Source organism: Girardinichthys multiradiatus, chromosome 15 (assembly GCF_021462225.1).
Source record: "Girardinichthys multiradiatus isolate DD_20200921_A chromosome 15, DD_fGirMul_XY1, whole genome shotgun sequence".
NCBI classification, from domain to species: Eukaryota; Metazoa; Chordata; class Actinopteri; order Cyprinodontiformes; family Goodeidae; genus Girardinichthys; species Girardinichthys multiradiatus.
The window spans coordinates 23,017,099-23,036,905 of record NC_061808.1 but is presented as its reverse complement, the minus strand read 5'-3'; the positions used below and the strand labels follow the sequence as shown (position 1 = coordinate 23,036,905).

At 40.8% G+C, this 19,807-nt stretch overlaps 3 protein-coding genes across 9 annotated transcripts in view; 2 read left to right on the top strand and 1 right to left on the bottom strand.

Moving 5' to 3' along the window:
- Positions 1-8,403, top strand: part of zfyve1 (zinc finger, FYVE domain containing 1) — a 31,779-nt gene extending 23,376 nt beyond the window's left edge. The window contains exons 1-13 of one of the 6 annotated variants that reach the window (XM_047387495.1): positions 701-878; positions 2,155-2,641; positions 2,731-2,974; positions 3,063-3,323; positions 3,422-3,636; positions 3,715-3,821; positions 4,573-4,681; positions 4,764-4,861; positions 4,961-5,078; positions 5,273-5,443; positions 5,565-5,745; positions 6,874-6,987; positions 7,105-8,403. In XM_047387495.1, the coding sequence (XP_047243451.1) occupies positions 2,162-2,641; positions 2,731-2,974; positions 3,063-3,323; positions 3,422-3,636; positions 3,715-3,821; positions 4,573-4,681; positions 4,764-4,861; positions 4,961-5,078; positions 5,273-5,443; positions 5,565-5,745; positions 6,874-6,987; positions 7,105-7,337 (2,331 nt within the window). In that variant the 5' untranslated portion in view covers positions 701-878; positions 2,155-2,161 and the 3' untranslated portion in view covers positions 7,338-8,403. Of the gene's footprint in view, positions 1-700; positions 1,028-2,154; positions 2,642-2,730; positions 2,975-3,062; positions 3,324-3,421; positions 3,637-3,714; positions 3,822-4,572; positions 4,682-4,763; positions 4,862-4,960; positions 5,079-5,272; positions 5,444-5,564; positions 5,746-6,873; positions 6,988-7,104 lie in introns of those variants that run through there. The other 5 variants (XM_047387494.1, XM_047387492.1, XM_047387493.1 and 2 more) reach the window with 5 other exon arrangements.
- A 135-nt stretch (positions 8,404-8,538) lies between these two features.
- Positions 8,539-15,197, bottom strand: wdr21 (WD repeat domain 21). Its single transcript, XM_047387497.1, has 14 exons — positions 15,084-15,197; positions 14,576-14,805; positions 14,352-14,470; positions 13,753-13,910; positions 13,535-13,617; positions 13,110-13,212; positions 12,699-12,842; positions 12,460-12,509; positions 12,187-12,266; positions 11,876-11,968; positions 10,802-10,899; positions 10,504-10,680; positions 10,292-10,406; positions 8,539-10,200 (listed from the first exon to the last, which is right to left on the bottom strand). The coding sequence occupies exons 2-14, from the start codon at positions 14,656-14,658 to the stop codon at positions 9,974-9,976; spliced, it is 1,530 nt and encodes a 509-aa protein (XP_047243453.1). The 5' UTR covers positions 14,659-14,805; positions 15,084-15,197; the 3' UTR covers positions 8,539-9,973.
- Positions 15,198-16,196: 999 nt separating this feature from the next.
- The window catches only part of dpf3 (double PHD fingers 3), a 32,571-nt gene continuing 28,960 nt past the window's right edge, over positions 16,197-19,807 (top strand). For both annotated transcript variants that reach the window (XM_047388369.1, XM_047388368.1), the window contains exon 1: positions 16,197-16,311. In XM_047388369.1, coding sequence (XP_047244325.1) covers positions 16,280-16,311 — 32 coding nt within the window. In that variant the 5' untranslated portion in view covers positions 16,197-16,279. The remainder of the gene's footprint in view (positions 16,312-19,807) is intronic.

Here is a 19,807-nt window from a genome sequence, read left to right as displayed (position 1 = left end):
ACCTCTGAAGATATATAAAGCTACTAAATAATATAGGTAATTTATTTTTAGATACAACAATACTGTAAAGCCCTATTTTTTTAGATGTCATGGATAATGATAATAATAATAATTATTATTATTATTAAAGACATAGAACATGGTATATGGAAATATTTTTAAACTAAGTTATTAGTGTACCTGTACTATTTTTTACACAACAAATAAGTTTATATTCTTGTAGATACACAGTTTTTATACAAATACAAAGATAATTCAAATAGAACAGGCTAAATTTACATCACTTGTTAAATTTAGGATTCCTTATTGAAATTTTTGCACCCCTGTATATACTTAAAGGTGTGTGTTTTATCTACCTGTCACTTTGCAGCTATTCTATTCTATTCTATTCTATTCTATTCTATTCTATTCTATTCCACGTCACTGTGTGTTTCGGTGTACGCCGGTATATAAAACAAACTAACCGTACAGCATCTGTGAGGAGCAAAGCATTATGGGCGGTGTGAAATGTTCAAGCAGCATTTTCACAAAGTTCTTAATTCATTTTTTCCAAACTATTAATGCAATTTAAGCAGTAATTAAATGGTTTTAAATTAACAGTCAATTAAAATACTGTTAGTTGTTCCTGGGTAACGGCTGAGGTCGTAAATTAAAGAAATAAACAACTCCAATACCCATCACCCACTGCCTTCCTTGACTCTTGACCCCTGTGTAAAAACAAGCCGATCAGCTGCAACAACATCTAACCAGGCGCTGCTGATGAAACATAGCTTAGCTCCGCCGACGGTAGCTATATGTGGCAGTCGGCAGGATGGTCCTACGGGTGCAGTTTTAGACCGAGTCCAGACAGCGTCTTTAGCCTGACAACCGTCCAACGGGTCGGTGAGAACTTTTTTGGTCAGTGGACTGAAATTAGCCGTGTTTGTCTCCCCAGAAGTGAGTTGTTTCTTTGTGTAGTAGCTGCTGTTAGCTAACGGCTGTTCATTATTGAGTTAGAGGACTCTGACTTGAAACTTAGCACCATCTGGTGAGTTACCGCGCACCCAAATGTTACCTAACGTAGTTTTATGCCATCATACAAACATGTATCTAATAGCCTTGGAAAATGTTTCCTAGCATTGTTTTGCTTGAGACTGAGTTATATTTATTAATAATAAGAGGTAAATAGAAATGGGTTTTATTGTATATGGGACTTTTTGACAATTGTTACAAATTGTTCAGAGCTAAACGTTACATAACACCTTCTCATCGTTTCTTCTAAAGGTCCTCTAAATACCATTATTAGCTTTGCACATCCAGAGATTTCAATGTATTCACATTCCTACTTGCAAAATAGCTAAAGCTCATTCAGATTAACAGAGAGCATCTGTGAACATCAGTTTAGCTTCATCCATCTTCCTCTGACCAAATTCCTGTTCCCTTTGGAAAAGCTTCCCCACAGTTGGATGCTGCCACCACCATGTTTCACAGTGTAGATTGTGTGTTCAGTTTTATGTGCAGTATTTTCTGCCACACATAGAGTTCTGCATGTGGGCCCGACTTTAAACAGGACTTCTCTTTAAATATGGCGTTCTTCTTGCCCCTCTCCCATCAAGGACAGATGTGTGGAGTGAACAACTAATAATTGTCCTGTCAACAGATTGGATCTCTGCAGCTCCTCCAGAGTTACCATGAGCTTCTTCTCAGATTAATGACTGAACGTTGCTGCGTGAGATGTTCAAAGCTTGGGATATTGTTCTAGAACTTAATCCAGCTTTAAACAACTTTATCACTGATTATTCTGTGATCTTCATGATCTAGTTTGGTAACTTATGTTCCTCCAGAACATTAGTTAACAAGCTAGCTTAAACTCCTGGGTTAACTCGTAACTGATAAATGGAATTTTAAGGGCACTGGGTTGCATTGCATTTTATTTAGGGCTATCAGAGTCAAAGGGGTAAATACAGATGGAGTTCACACATTCCAGAATTTTTTTTTATTGGTGAATTGAAAACCATGTATAATTTTCTTTCACTTTATAATTATGTATTAATATTCTTGTTGGGTACTGTATATATCCTTTTCTGTTTCGCTTCAGATAACTTGGTTTTTTTAAACTTGAATAAGATAACTTCCCAGTTTAACAACTCCAGGGGTAACAATCTGACCTTTCAGGTTTACCATGAGTGGCCAAAGTCCGGCAGTGGATAAAGGAATGAACACAGTCCTAGTCTGCCAGGAGAGCTACGCCTGTGGAGGGTCAGATGAGGCTGTGTTTGAATGCGATGAATGCGGCAGCTTGCAGTGTGCCCGCTGTGAACTCGACCTCCACCGCCAAGAGCGCATGAGGAATCACGACCGGGTTCGGATCATGCCGGGTCACGTTCCCTTCTGCGACGCCTGTAAAGGTGACAACAGCTGCACTGTCAGACTCAGAGCGGTGGTGCGCTGCCAGGGCTGTAAGATCAACCTGTGTTTGGACTGCCAGAAGCGCACTCATGGCGGAGTAAACAAGAGGAAGCACCCTCTCACGCGTTATCCCCCCGCCAAGGCTCTTCAGGAGAGCAGCTTGACTGACGGGGAGACGGAGATGGTGATCCTCAAGTCGAAGCTGGAGAAGGTGTGCAGCTTCCTGTTGGTTGATGAGAGGGAGCATATGCAGGTAACAGCCATAAAAATGTATTAAGCTTTTAACAGCAGCTCACTATTTATGTGATCTAATAATTGATGTGGTGTTATGTGGATTCTCAGGTGAGGAATGAGGAGGATTTTGTCAGCAGACTGGGCTGCACTCCAGATGAGCTTCTCAAGGTGGTCTCCATCTTTGGCAACACTGGGGAGGGCAAATCTTACACCCTGGACCACACCTTCTTTCTTGGAAGAGAAGTGTTTAAGACCTCCCCCACACAAGAGTCTTGCACCGTGGGTGTTTGGGCAGCTTTGGACCCTATCCATAGAGTTGTAGTCATTGACACAGAGGGTTTGCTTGGGGCTGGTATGGGACAAATTATTTATTTGTTTAGTTATTTGCTTAGTATGCACTGTTACCCGATCTTCACTGACCTCTTTTTTTCACTCATCAGGAGCTAATCAAGGTCAGCGAACGCGGCTTCTTCTCAAGGTCCTGGCTATCTCTGATGTGGTTATTTACCGAACACACGCAGACCGGCTCCATGATGATCTCTTTAAGTTCCTTGGAGACGCATCAGACGCCTACCTAAAACACTTTACAAGGGAGCTGAAGGTAACCACGGCCCGCTGTGGTCTGGATGTTCCGTTGTCTACACTGGGTCCTGCAGTGATCATTTTCCATGAGACCGTCCACACCAAGCTTCTAGGATCAGGTATCAAACCTACTGGATTAGATTTAAATCAAATGGTCCAGGAGCACGGGAACGTCTTTATGTGACCCCTTATACCTGAATATGTTGTGTACATTTAGACAAACCTTCTGAATCCGCTGAGCGTCTGCTCCAGGAACGTTTCAGGAAACTGGGGCTTTTTCCTGAAGCTTTCAGCTCCATCCAGTACCGTGGGACTCGCACCTACAACCCTCCCACAGACTTCAGCGGCTTGCTGCGCAGCCTGGAGCACCAGCTGGATAACAACAACACCCGATCACCACGTTCTGCGAGCGTCATCTTCAAGGCCCTGCAGGTTTTGATGCTGAATAATAGTGCCTGCATATTTATGTCACTTGACATCTTCCAAACCTAACCTGCTCCTTTTGTTCAGGCCTTGAGTGAGCGTTTCTGTGGGGAGATTCCAGATGAACGAATGACCAGTAACTCCTTTTTTCCAGATGAGTACTTCACCTGCTCCAACATCTGCCTCAGCTGTGGGTATGTAGTCTCTTACTAGATCAAATAAAAACGTCAAATAAAATAAAAAAAAACACTTGGATTTTACTCCTGATATCTTAGTGACCGACCAATCTTAGTAGAAAAATACCTTTCAATATAAACAAATTATTCAAATAATTATTACTGGACCGTTCCTTGCCTTAAACATTTTCATTTCTTGTTACAACTATAAACTTAATGTATTTTATGTGCTGGACCAAAAGTGGTGTATAATAGTGAAGTGGAAAGAAAATGGTAACTTATTTGCATTTGTATTGGAGTCGTCCTGCTGAAAAGTAAACATCTGCCTCAGTCTCATGTCTTTTGCAGGCTCTAGCCGGTTTTCCTCCAGTATTTAGCTCCATCCATCTTCTCATCAACTCTGACCAGCTTACCTGCTCCCACTGAATAAAAGCATCCTCATAGCATGATGCCGCCAGCACCATATTTCATCATAGGGGTGTTCAGAATGATGTCATTTACATGCTCTAAATGAGTGACTTCTAAAGCCATTACGTTTCACTTTACTGTATTTAGGGGCATCAGAGTAAAGGCGATTGAATACGAACGCAATCCACACTTTTCAGATTTGTTTTTTTTGTCCTCCATGCATTGTGTTGGCCTGTCACATAAATCCTGATTAAAGAAACGGAAGCTTTTGTTTGTAACATAAAAACTGATGCATTTCAAGTGTTATAGATACTTTTGTAAAACACTGAAACAGTATAAAAGATGATTTTTTTTTTTGCAGGTCAGGCTGCAAGAGAAGCATGAATCACCTAAAAGAGGGACTTAACCACGAAGCCAAACATCGATGCCGCTACTCTGCGCAACACGACAACCGCATCTACACTTGCAAGGCAAGTACAAGCAGAGCCAGAACACCTCTGTGATTATGAAAGATGCCTGTTTAAGATTGTCAGTCTGTGTGGACTCACTCAGGCCTGCTATGAGGGTGGAAAGGAAGTGATAGTGGTTCCCAAAACAACGGCCTCGTCCGACTCACCATGGTTTGGCTTGGCCATCTACGCCTGGTCAGGGTGAGTCCGCAGTCTTTGGAGGATGCTTGGAAAACGAGGAAATGCAAATGGAGCTTCATAATCTGTCCTCTTGGGGCTGAAACTAATGCCTTTGCCCAGATATGTAATCGAGTGCCCGAACTGTGGAGTGATCTACAGGAGCAGACAGTACTGGTATGGAAACCAGGATCCGGTGGAAACAGTGGTGAGGACAGAGATCCAGCACATCTGGCCTGGGGTAAGCTCTATGCTTAGTAAGCTGAATGAGATTCTGCCTAAACCAGACAGAGTTTAAACTCAATGATTTGGTGTACTATGAAAACATGAATCAAACCAGCTTTGTCAAAAGATGATCACTGGTATGAAATTCTAATAAAAAGTTGTTCTGCAATTATACGTCTTTATACCTCTGTTTGCTTTCCTTCTTTTCAGTCTGATGGCTTTTTAAAAGACAACAACAATGCTGCTCAGAGGCTGTTGGATGGAGTCAAATACATTTCTCAGTCCGTGTCCGAACTCAGCGTCAAACCTGCCAAAGCGGTCACCTCCTGGTTGACCGACCAGATTGCTCCCATCTACTGGAAACCCAATTCCCTTATCATGGTAGGGAGCTATAAAAGAATACAATGGATGTTATTTAGGACAATATGATACAGACTTGCATCTATATCCAAAATTATCAACATTAGCTCACATTTTGCTTTCCTTTTTCAATTTATGCAAGAATTGTCATAAATGTGGGGAGGAGTTTCAACCCAACGACACCAAGCACCACTGCCGTGCCTGCGGAGAGGGTTTTTGCAACACCTGCTCATCCAAAACCCGGCCGGTCCCGGAGAGGGGCTGGGGGCTCGCAGCAGTCCGGGTCTGCGATGCATGTTTTCACAACCGAGGAATCTCAACTGGTAAAAACTGTAAATCGTTCAAATTGGGCTTTTAATGATGTGCTTGAGATGTGCAACGAACAACTTTAATATTTAAAAACAAGAAATGGGTGCAGAAGCTTGAATTTATTGTGTATTCTCTCTCATCCACACAGATTCATTATTGTAGGTACAAGCTCAAAGTTATTCGGTCAAATAACCAGCTAATGGCAATCTGACCTCTGAATTGCTTTTCTTGCATGACCTGACATTGTCCAGAGTGATAATCTCAGAGATAAATGTACTGTATGTCTTGGAATACAAGTGTCATTGTTTCCTTTATCCGCTGGGTGTTGGGCGCCACACTTTGACTGAGTTTATTATTTTTCATATTGGCGGACACAGTCAACTTAGTCATCAAAATGTTGGCTGGACGTGAATGTCCGCAGAGACACCTGGTGGCCCCTAGAGGGTGGGTACAGATGACAGAATTTACATCATACAACCTTTGCTGTAGAGCGGACTGGGAGACATGAAAGTTTCCTTAAGATTAGACTTTTTTTGGACAAAGCCCTCTCATTGTATTGTCTTGTACTGGAAGTCTGAGGTGTACAGAGTGAAAAGGAATGGTGAGAGTACAGTCCCCTGTGGTGCTCCTGTGCTGCCGACTACCTGGTTGGACAGAAAAACCCATCAGTCTTACAAACTATGGTCTGTTTGTCAGGTAGTCGTTGATTCAGGTGATTGTTGAGGCCTCCACCTTCTGACAAAGCAAGTTAGTTGCTCCAGTGTTAAACGCACTGGAGAAACCAAGGAACATGATCCTCACAGTGCTGCCGGCTTTGTCCAGATGACAGTGGGTTTGTTGAAGCAGGTGGTCAGAACGAAAGCAGGAGGTCTTCCACAAGACATCCTTTAACCATCTTCTCACAGTTCTCTTCATTACAGATTGTATATGTAGGTTTGACCTTGTGCGCATAGTAGAACATCCAGCATGATTTCCAACTTGATTGTCAAATTATTATTTAAAGAATCGCTGTGGTAATTTGCTTTTACTGTCTGATCATTCCATCTGGGGAAAAAAGAAAGGTTTGTAAACTTGGGGTCAGCGCTTGTTTGTGTTCAGTTATGTTGGGATATTGTCTCTGATTGGATGTTCTCTTGGTTCAGAGTTACTGGATGCTGCCTTGGAGGAAGAGGGAGGCACCTTGATAGCAAGAAGGGTTGGGGAGGCAGTTCAAAACACTTTGGGTGCTGTAGTTGGTGCCATTGACATACCTTTAGGTGAGCATTATATCTGTCTGTATTATCAGACTTCACAGCAAAATAAATATCTAATTAAAACACTGTAAATGTTAAACATACTGTGTAATAGCAGCTTATTTACTAACCTTTTTCCAGGTCTAGTAAAAGATGCAGCTCGCCCTGCCTACTGGGTCCCAGACCAGGACATCCAGTCCTGCTGCGAGTGCCAAAGGGAGTTCTCTCCACGTCTGTCAATCCATCACTGTCGCGCCTGTGGCCAGGGCGTGTGTGATGACTGCTCCAAGGATCGCCGCCCTGTGCCGTCCCGTGGCTGGGACCACCCGGTGCGGGTCTGCAAGGGTTGTATCCAGAAATCCGGGGAACTCTAGCAGAACGGGGAGCTGGAATGGTTAAAAGCACAGGAACACTGTGGGATAGAACCTCACTTAGGGATGTTGGATCCGTTCTTGAGGCTTCCGGAAAATGGACTGTTTATTATGTTTTATTGCTGGTCTCACATCACCTCTATGATCAGACTGACTTCAATATGCCTAAAATTTACACTGTGAATACCAGTTAGAAATAGACTTCACTTGAATGGCAAGAAGAGGTAAAATGTCTGCTTAAAGCTGAATTCAGGTTACTTTCTCTCTCTAGATCCCCCTTTGCTGTAGATTTAGGCTCCTCAACCCTTTGACAATCCCTTTCAGTATGACATTGTCATACTTTTAGCACCTTTTGTATAGTTTGGAGCCATGTGTGTGGATGATTTAGAAAGCAAAGTAGGAACTGTAGTTATTTGCCTGCAAGATGCTTCCTCCAGTTTCTCCCCCTTCAATCGTGTTAACTCTTCAACCTCCCTTTTCACTGACGGTTATTCTGTTGCATCAAGATTCCAAACAACACAACCTACATAAAGACATAGTAATCCTCATTGTTGCCGTACACTCAGGTGGCCCTTTGCAATGCAACAGCCTTTGTAGTGCTGTCCCATTTTAATTGTTTTACATTTTAAAAGGAATATATGCAAGAAGGTTTACTGTAACAAGGACATGTTTAGATAAACTAAAATATGTCCACAGATTTAAACACAACAGTATGTTTATGTAGGGTGACCGATTCACAGAAACACAGTATTTGAGGCTGGCTCCTCAAACCAGGAGACATTGGAGCTTTTAGTGAGCAGCGTTTGCATGTGTTGCAACTGGAATAATCTGCTGAATCGAACAACTTTGTGTTTGTCAGTTTTTTTTTTTTTTCTCCCTCTGAATATCTGGGAATTATGAGACTTGGCTATATGGAAGCTGGTTCGGTCAAGAAGTTGTCGGGTAAATAACAGACTCTTCGACCGGAGTCAGATGTTCTCACTGAATATAGATATCACATCATGGAACCAGTCATCAATCATGTTCCTGTATTCCTCATTCAGTATGCATTAAACTGGAGAAACACTTATCTGTGTCTTTTACTGAGTTCATCTGACACAGCAGAACTGGTGGTTTTATTTATATTACATATGAAAATTTTGACTTCCATCCTTTTTTGAAGCTGGTTCATCATCCTGAATAACGTTAAACAGATTCGTAGAAAGATATTTAGTAACTGCACTTGCTAAAAGATGCAGCACTTCTTTATTTTGGCACAACCACATTTTCAAAAACAACGTTCCCCTGAGATTTAAATGCCACTGAGATCTTCCTTCTTGTCCAGGCTTGTAGTTTGAGGAAAGGTACTTCAGAGGAGGCAGGAACAGTCTGCTTTGTTTTTTCCTTAGAAAACAAGTTATTGTAAATAACATTGACACTAGAATTGAAGTGGATAAATGGAGCAGTAACCTGTCAAGTATACTTAAGCTGATCACTTATTTTGCACGATATAATCAATGAAACAAATTTTTCTGCTTATTCTAACATTAATTTTGCAGTGAATCCCATCACGAACAATGCAATTTTTTTAAATTTGTTTTTACATATGAAATTATGTATGACATTTTTTTTTCAAGTTTTCCAGATTTTCTCACCTTTCCACCACAAACCTCCATGTATTTATTTGGGCTTCATGTGACAGGCCAGCACCAGGTAGACCATAATTGTGAGAGGAAGGTGATAAATAGAAAATAAAATCTGAAAAGTGTGGCATGCACCGTATCCAGCCCTTTTCACTCTTGATAGCACTGAAGAAAACCAGTCTGCAGTTTATCATAAGCCCTGTAAGAACATGGAAGAAGTAGCTCTGGTGAGATGAGACTAAAACTGAAAACACGTGTGGGGGAAAATGCACTCTGCACAAAACCTGTTCGAGATAACAAAAGACCTGAGACTGGGGTGGAGGTCTGACTTTACCGCAGGATGACGACCTTAAAAATACAGTCAGAGCTACAATTGAAAGGTTTAGATTAAAGTGTGATCCTATGGCCTAGTCAAAGTAGGCCAAAGCAAAATTGAGAATTTGTGGCAAAGCTCGAAAATGTATATTTCCAATGCCCTCCATCCAATTTGAATGAACATGAGCTATTTTGCCAAACATTTACAACTGTAATTGCAGCAAAAGCTGAAAACAAATCCATGCCACACAGATTCAGACAACGAATACATTTTAAAAGACCAGGTATCCTTCTCATTCCACTTAACAATCATACACTACAGTCACGTAAAATTCCAATAAATCTGAAGGAAGTTTGTGGTTGTACTACAAAATGTGAAAAAGTTCAACGGAAATCCCTTTTACAAAGAAAAGCTATTAGAAAAGTAAACAATGGTTAAGTTTTTGTAGTTCTGTTTACTCCTGACCTGTGTGTGGTCGATCCAGTCAAAAGTGGACCTCACCAGCTCTGAGTGTACCTCGGACATGTAAATGTAAATCTGAGAAGTGCATCACCCAAACCAAGCTCTGGTCAACAAACAGGACGTCTGTGGTTGTATTCAAGTTTCTGCCAAACCCTGAACTACATTCAGTCTCCTGGACAATATTACTGCAGCATCAAGTCTTTTTTGTTTTTAAAGGAACAATTTTCATGGTGTTTGATTTAAAGACACAGCTCTCCTCCCTCCTGGTAGTCGGTGTTGTATGGGAAGTAGTACAGATCATGTCTGACCGCCATGAGCAGTCCGGGGAGCCCCCTGCTGCCGCCCAAATTAGAGGAGAAGACGACACTTGGAATCATGTCGTTCGCAGCTGGATGCGGGGATGGGATGGTCCTCAACAGGTGACCATCCTTTAGGCTCCACAACCTTGTATAGCAGTCTTGGCCCACTGTGTGAATGTGAAGAAAATAAATTGCTGAGTTTACGTTCAGACTGCTTTATTGCTTTTTGAATACCAGGAATACATTACCTTGACCTACCTGCTAACAAAAGGCCTTCGTGTTCGTTGACATGAATGGGGAGGTAGGCGTGCTCATTATTATGCCCTTTGTACTCCAGCACTGGTTTCGTAACCCGCACATCCCACATCTTGATCTACAAGGAAATTTAAAAAGCTCTTTGGTAAATAACTAAATCCCACCTCTTTAAAATCAGAGCCAAAAATGATAAATAAGAGAAGAACTGATCTGACCTGACCCAACATGTCTGCAGCAAGCAGGTAGTTCTCGTCCTGCAGGACTCGTACGGAGGTGATGGCCGATTCATGGTGGAAGCGTTTGGCCTTCCAGCTGTGATCCCTGCGGCCGCGTTGCCGGAGGTCTATGCTGAAAATCTCCCCTGATCTGCAACCGTTAAACAGGACGGGAACCTGGGAACATGGAGGAAATCCATTTTCATCTGCTTGGGTCATTGTTCTTGAGGACAGAGAACAAATCGAATTATTGGAATCTAAGGCATGCAAAAATAAACCGAAGGGACAAAAATCCTACCCTGAGAGCAAAATGCTGTGCCAAGACGTCAGTGCCGACGCCGTACGTCTGTGTTCTTCCCGTCTCTGCATCCTTGACAATGACACGACGAGACAGGCCTGCAATTGCGCACATTAGCATGAGTACAGCCACAGTGGCTTGCATGTGTATTCATACCCCTAAGCTTTTTACATTTTGTTGAGTTACACCAACCTACACTTTAGTGTATTTTATACCAATTTAATGTGAGAGCAAGACAAACTAGTGTATAGTTGTGAAGTGGAAGGAAAATGTCAAATGATTTGTGTAAAGCCCCCTTTTTACTTTGATACTCCTAAATAAAATCCAGTGCCACCAGCTGCCTTTAAAAGTCACCTCATTTCAACTGCGTGCAAATTAACCTGAGCATAAAAGCAGATGTCCAGTGAGGTTTGTTAGAGAACATTAGTGAACAAACAGCATTATAAAGACTAGGGGACACATCAGACAGATGAGAGATCAAGTTGTGGAGACGTTTAAACCAGGGTTTGGAGGAGGACATTAATCAGAGAAGCAGCCATCGGGCTCATGGGTCAAACTGGATTAGCTGTGGGGATCCACAGCTCAGGTGGGAGAATCTGTCCATAGGACAACTATGAGTTGTGCATTTCACAAATCTGGTCTTTATGGAGGTGGGAGGCACATGCAAAATGCTTCATCTGGGAGAAAACAAAGACTGAACATCACCCTAAACACAGAATGCCTGAAACATGGTGGTGGCAGCATCATGCTATGGGGGTGTTTTTTTCCCAGCAGGGACAAGGAAGCTGGTCAGAAATAAAGCAAGAAGATGGATAGAGATAAATGCAGGCCAATCCTGAAAGAAAAGGTTGAATATGCTGCAAAAACTAGCGACTGAGAATGATTCTTTTTTCATAAAAAAAAAGAGAAATCATGTATGGTTTTACTTCAACCTCAACTAGCTTTCTGAACTGCACCAGCGCTTTTTTTTGCTCTTCACTAACCAAGTGACACTGGATCACATTCCACGTATATACAGACAGCTGATTATGATATCTGATGTGATAAAGGAAAAATTATGACTGCAGAACAGACCAGTGCTGAAGCTCTTATCAAACTGTGGGTTCAGGCACCAAGCGCAGGACCAAGCTGTGGATATCTTAAAGCTACACAACATCCCCGGCTGATCTGGGAGAGAAAAAAAAGCCAGAAGAAAAGAGAGATCTTAGTCTATCTTTAGTATGGAGGTCAAGCACGAACAAGGTGTAATTTACAAATAAAAAGGTAATAATTTGAGTTTAAAGCCACAAAATAATTCCCACATAAGAAAAACACATCAAGTTTTATTGTCTGGTTAAACATGTCAACACAGATTACTGTGAGTGTTACAAATGGAGCTGACGAACCTGGATTAGAGTTGCTGAAGAGCGAAGCGGGGAGTAAACTAACACAGCCCGGGGTGTCAGCCGCTCCCACCAGACACAGCCTAACCCCTCAGTGAAGGAAAAATGCAATATGTGTTCAAAAACGTAATATTTTATAAGACTGGTTTCTACCACAGCAAGAACTTCACTGTATGTCTAACACTGTGCTTGATGTCGTTATGTCTCACAGTAAATTCCTACGGTAAATGTCCAATATTCACATCATAAAAGCAGGAGGCTGAGGCTGAAGGATACAGAACATGAGAGTCAGGATAGTTAACTGAGGCCCAGCAGATAGAATTCACCTAAAAAAACATTAAACCACAACAAACTCATTAATGTAAGGACAGCTGGTACATTTAAGGATAATCGACCAGTCTAAACCATGGAGAAATGTTTTGTGGCAGCAAACTGGACAGAACAACAAAATACATTTTTGTTTTTTATACTCAAAATAAAACAATTCTGGGTGTTTCCAGGGAACACCCTCCCACCTTGCGATTGGTGAAGTAGAGGTTATCGCACATTTCCACGGACAGAGAGCCCCGGCTGCCGCTGCTGAAGTTCATGATGCCGTATTTGCAGCCGCCGTGAGAGACGTCGTTGACAGTGAACACTCGTTCACACACAGAGTCCCCCTGAGCGAGAAAGAAAAGAAAGATGTCGCCAACAAATTTATTTTTTTCACTAATTTTGACCAGGACTGCACAATATAAGGAAAACATATAAACATATATTTATTGAACACTGCATTGGAGATATCAATTGTCATTAACTCCCAACTTTCTCACTATTTTTCTTGTTTTCCATCATCATTATACTGCAGCATCTTTAACAAGGGTGCCAATAGTTTGGGTTGGTGTTGTATGCATCATAATCTACGGGGGTTTCTGAAGCGTTCTCACCACGATGATCCTGAAGTTGTCGGTGTTCGGGTTGCTGTTGTCTGTGCTCTGAATCTCCAGTTTGTGGCGTCTCATTCCGCTGACTTTCACCTCATGGACGAGCCTGGTTACCAAAGTAAAGCTAATTTAACACTGTGTGTCACCATGAAAACGATGTCTTGCCTATAATTAGTATTGTTATAAATTTTATTATACCTTTGAATTTTTTTTCTTTCTTTTATGGCTGTTTAGAATCCTAAGTAAGAACTGGCTAGCAACAGTATTAGTGGTAAAAACGGACTCTTCCACATACAGAACAAAATAGCTCTGAAGTTGCTCTTAGTTTTACTAGTGCTGCTAGGTGTAATGTAGTACAGCTGTGAGAATTGAAAAGTGTTGACTATATGTTCAGCTCTGTATAGTGCACACAGCAATGGTCTGCTTACCTGCAATATGAGTTCTCAGGTAACAGTCCAAGATGCCTTTTCTGCAGCAACAAGGAGGTATTGAGTCCGGTTCTTGGGGCTTTCTGTAAAAGAGAGATCCGAGTTTGTGACAGAGGCTCAGGTCTTAACAGGTAAAATCTGCAAATATTGCACAAAAATAACATCTTCATGTGGTATGAGACTGGAAGAAATAGATTATCCTCTCATAGCAGACTCACTTTTGTTGTTTTTTCATCTTCTGCCAGTCTCTGGTGTCTCTGTTTCTCTCTTTCCTTTTCTTGCAGCTGATCTTTGGTCAGTGGGTTGCAGTTGTTGTGTCCAGGAAGCAGGCGGAAGTAGCGGTTCTTCTCAGGGTCAAAGTAGAAACCGGGCAGCTCTAAATGAAAATTAAAAAAAACCTGAAGCCTCCACATTTTGTTTTTCATCATTCACATAGCTTATAACTGGAACATCAAAACAAATATCACACCATTAGGCTTCACAATGAACTAATGGTGTTTTTTTTTATGGTGCATTTTAGTGGTTCTGTTGATAAGCTGACATCATTTGGTACTTTAAGACTCCTTCACATTGGTGTATCGTGCTTTTTTTCCAACCACACTTTTTCCTTCCACTGAACGTTCCATCAATATACTTGAATGATGCACGCTGTGAACAGCAAACATTTTTAGCAATGAGCTTTTTGACAATATGCTAACCAACTGCTAGGCCAGCAGTCTTCTCCCCAATTATTTACTGAACCAAACTGAGAGACCATTTAAAGGCTCAGGAAACACTTACAGATATTTTGAGTGAGAGGGTGCAATCATTAGAATACCTTGTACTCCACTGTTGGAATTAGAGGAGGAAGAAGAGGCTGGAGGTGATGAAACGTGGGCAGGTCGGTTACCCCTCTGAGGTGCTCTGTGAGATGGTCCAGCATCATTATACCCATGCCTGTGAACAGAAAATAAAAATCAAAGACAAATCTAGGATCAGATGCGATATTTAGAGTTATAAAATATGCCTTAAATATGTGTTGCGCTTCATTAACATGTCTACCACTGTTCGTCGCTGAATGATCTCTGTCGGTTTCCTCTGTACCACCCGTAACGACGGTCCTTTGGCCATTTCCACTTCTTCATCTCTGTTCCTTGACTCCTACAGTCAGATAATCATCCCACGTAGTCCGTAGTTTACTTCTGGGTGACGAACTGCAGCGTGTTTACTTGATAGCTTAGCAATGCTAGCTTTGGCTCTCTCAAGACTCGTTGGTTTTGGTTTTAGGAGCTCTAAATGTGCAATATAAAACGGATATTCAACGGTTTTAAAAATATTTAATAATACGGTTGAGGAAAAACAAGCTTATGCTTGTCAATGTGATAACTTTACGTTAAATTATCTAATCTCTTGAGCTCCTAGGCTAACAGTGATGATGCCCTTGATGTACCTTGGAAATGGGAATACGCTTATTTAAAGAAGCGAAAACTACTGCTCAAAGTTTGCTTTTACAAAAATCATCTTCAATAAAGAGCCTGATTAAAACAATGTGTGTCATTTTTTTGCTTACGTAATAAAATCTTCAGCATTTGTTTTGTTTTTCTGGCGCTTCACTTATATAATTCCGATGACCAAGAAGTCATTCAATGCAACATCATGTTTTTCAATATCGCAGGCCTGTCACCCAATATATTGGCCAATTCTAACAAAGAGTGTCTGACGTCTCAGACACTCATTGGTTATTTTCCCTGCAGCGTTTGGTTGCCTTTAAAAGCAACCCAAAATTCTTGATTTCCGAACCACAGAACTATCTATCTATAACAAGATCGTTATTGTTTGGAAATGCGTGTTAATGCAACAGAAAAACTGTTGTAGAATTGGAGGGTTCCGTGTTCAAACACGCATGCAACGTTTGGTTGTCAATAAGACAACTATCATATAAATAAGATAAATCATTAAAAGTGACTTTGGAAATCGACGGTTATTTTACAATTTGAACAAAAAATATCATTTTTTGGTTTCGGCAACTTTGACATCCTCTGTTAAATAAGGAAGCTTGATTACTTTCTTGTGAAAATCCTGATGTTTTTCGGACTTTTTATCTATCTGTTTTCATCAAAGAAAAAACTTTCCAAGTGTGCTGAATTCGATCATTAAACTGCGTATCACTTAAAACCGCTTCTTGGTATAATTTGAATGTTTGGAGGTTTAGTTTTGACGTTTGATATCCAAGAGTCTTTGAATGCATCACATGTCTTTTCTAAGTAATTGGTTTTTATTTTATGAGATTTAAAGGATGTTGAAGAGTAAAACGCCAAGCATAGACACTATCCAACCAATATGGGGCACTTCCTCGATGCGTCACACATACATCTTCGCACATAAGATACAATAAAAAAGAAAAGAATACAAAAATAAATGTTTTTTTTTTTTGGTCCGGCAGAACCATTAAAAACATTAGAATAAACAATCTAACTAAAATTACAAAGTATATCCCACAATGTTAATTTCTTGCATTGCTTCGAAGTAATTGTGTTCATATAAATAAAGATAAATTAACTTTATTTAACGGGATGAGTCCCGTGTGGGGTCTGTTGACATACTTCTGTGAAGCCACGCCCAATGTCTTCATGCTGGGGTTGTATTGGTACGGAGAACGCTAGACAGTACAGCATTGGCTGTTGTTTTTTTTCTTCTGTTTTTTCACAACGGTCCTAAACTGCACAGAGATTTGGAATATTACATTACAGCCTTGCAGGACGGAAGATGGCGACTGTCATTCATAATCCATTAAAATCGTAAGTAGTATTTATTTATCTTTTTCAGAACGACATTATCATTGTCAGACTAAGGGGGATAGCGATGATTTCTCTCTATTATAAATCTTATAAATAGATATCAGGTTTCTCGTGCACTTGAACGGCTTCAGATGGGCTCAGGTATCCTGCTCTATTGCATGGTTGTGCAGCCCTAGTAATGTAAACGCATGCACAATATGCAAACACACGTACCACCAAAACTGCGATTGGAATGATGCACTTGGCTGGAAGTTACCCACTTTACAAAGGCGATAGGCACAACTTTGCATTGGAGAGACGATGTCAATGAAATTTGCATAGAAACTGTCATGCAAGTAAAGCAAAACTTGCACTGGTGCGAGCTCTAGCTTATCCTGTAACCGCTTATAGGGTATGGAAGTCTGCGGCTCCCTGTTAAAGTGCGAAGAGCTTATGATGTGGAAAGAATACAATTTTAATGTCAATTGTGATCTGTGGGTGGGGTAACACAAAACAAAACAAACGACAAGAATAAACCAAAAACCCTCCAAATCTATAACATTTTAAGAGCATTTCCTGTGCACAGTCCAACTTTAATCCTCTTTTAGTGAACCCATTCGTTTTCAGATTTAGATGTATGCTCTGCGTTGTTTTGCAGCTAAAAGATCAAATTCATCTTCATCTAGAAACCTAACGTTTTGTACCAACACTGACTGGCCTTTTTACCTGTCCACAACCTCCCTAACCATGACAAAGGTTAAACATTATGTATTTTGGTGATGCGCAGCGCTGTTTTTACATTCAACATACCATTTCAAACAAGGAGCAGAAATTTCAATCCTGACTTAATCACACCATAACACATTTTTCTACACATTTTAGGAGACTTTATTTACTTTATAGCCCAGATATATGAAGAATACAGGAGATGTTGTCACATGTACTACACTTCCATTACTTACCAGAAACTACTCCATCTCCTCTAATGTTGCAGTCAGCCTCTTCCCAGCCTCCCTTCTTCAGGTCTTTTCATCATTCTCGGTAACACCACTGTTGCAGTATATGTTCTGCACTTGACCATGACTTCATTGTGGTTAATGGTGCATCTAATGCCTTGGAAATTTATTTGGACCCTTCTCCTAACTGATACATGTTGACAGTAAGATTCCCGACAAGAATCTGATAGAGAATCTGTGGAGGGAGCTAAACATGAGGGCGATGGCAAGGAGGTATTCTAAACTCAAAGACCTGTAGCTCATCACCAGAGATAAATTGTCAAAATACCATTGAAAACATATAGGTCATCAATTATAAGAAGAGGTTTAAATTTGGTTTTGTTTTCAAAATTGAAACTCCTATCCATTTTTAGGTTATTATCCTTTGAGAAATGTCTGTGATTTCATATTAGAAGCAAACATCTTGGTTAAACAAAAATTAATTTAAACTTGAAATTTGAAAACATTTTGTTCCATGTGTACATGGGAAATGCGTCTTTTCTGAAACTGTGACGCCGTAGCTCCACCTCTCTCTGTAATCCACATGCACCCTTTTTTGCCGCCATGTGGCCATATTTACCTTGCATCAGTAGTCTGTGCTTGTCCTGTGTTTTTGTCCATTGTTTTTGGTGTGTTTATGTGGCAGTGTCACAGTGCCACCAATGGGCCCGACATACATAGTACAACATTTTCAGTGGTGCTGCGTGCACCGTGTGAATGCACTTTTCTTCGGAATCATTTTTGACACAATACCATTTTTGTCTCTGTGTGGACAGGGCCTAAAACTCTTATGAACCAAATGTTTATGGTTAGTTTCTGGCAACTATTTTGACAGATAATTTCTGTAGAAAGTCCCCCATAAGAGTGTTTTCTGCAGTTTTCAGTGTTGGTGTTGCAGTGGATGTTGAATTATTATTGATGATTAAAAGTTCCAGCAGCAATGACTCACTGCAGTGTCCATAACAAGCTCTGGGTAGGCTGTGAATAAGGAATATTTAGACCAGTGAATATTGTGTATTATTAATTAAACCTACAGCTGAAAAATCACTTTATTTTCAATTCTATTTTATTTTATAACATAATTTAATATTGCAAAATTGTAAGCATCACTTCTCTTGATGCACGCATTTTCTGTTTTATTTTGTTACACAAAGTACTGTAATCCCTGCACTTGCCGAAGTAAAAAAAAAATGCTTTGAGCTGTTGTTTTCCATCAAAACAGATTAGGATGTTAACAGTTTATGGCTTTTGTGTATATAGAGCAGCAGATTAAGAGCTCCCCAGTATTTTTCCTGGGTCCATCTGTCAAGAGAAAGGTACATGGTAAGAAAAGGAGAGCAAAGTGGGGGTTTGAGGGATGTATTGAGTGAGGGAGAGAGATCCATCTGCCTTCCACATGAAGCAGACCTGCATATAATTTCTGTAAAAGGGGGAAAACAACATGCATTTGTGTGTCAACATATTGCAAACTGTACTCGAGATATTTCTGCTGGAGTATATCAGTGATCGTCTCTACTTTGGTTTGAAACAGTCAACCAGGCTGCTCATCCGCCTGCAGGAGGCTCTAATAATAAGCTGCCCTGTTCTTCTTCAATAGATGAATTAAAACCATCAGAGCATGGCAGTAACTATGTCTGGCCTTCTCAGTCATGTTTAGCCATGCACATTGTCTGGGGTAATTTAAAGCAAAAAACGAGCAAAAGACGAGAATCTACAAAGGCCCCTTTGTGATGGAAACCTGGAGAGGGTGTGTGGGGATGGGGTTTAATGAGGTTTAATGAGGAGCTGATATGAAAAATATTTAAATAAGCGCTGTAATTCATATGCATATTGATTGCCCTGGCACCATCCCATGGTAAGGTTTGGATTTATAATAAAACAAAGCGCTCAGGTAGGAGGGGGGGTTGTTGGTCTTTCCACAAGGATTGAGAAAACGTGGGCTGAGATTTAAAACAGTTTAACAGGGTTGAAGCAGAGAGTTCATGTATTTGGGGTTGCATTTGTTGTGTACATGTATTGCCCCTCCCCCTCACCGGTTTGTAGAAGGGGGAGTGAGTGATGGTGATGATATGTGTGTGTGTGTGTGTGTGTGTATGTGTGTGTGTGTGTGTGTGTGTGGCTGCATTTAGGCCTTCCTGCATACATTTATAATGCACCCTGAGTGCCGCAGTGAACCCTGGCTTTGTTTATTCAGAATATTCAGGAAGGGTTTCTAGTAGGAGGGATAAATCTTGTTTTTCTTGTTCTGCCCATAGAAAATTTTCCTCACCTTATGATCCTGTGCAAGTTTCTTTTATTCTGTGGAAATATTTATTTTAACATATTACAGCAAGAACATATTAATCTAGGTCCCAACCCCCTCATCTGCAACACCCTTTCCTCTTCAGCTCCCCTACATCTCCGCTTTCTTTCTTCCGTCTTCACTTTTCCTTTCCTTACATTCCCAGTGTGTGTGTGTATGTGTGTCGTAGAAACAGACTGAGTGCATTCATGCATAGACATATCTGTGTGTTTGAGAAAGA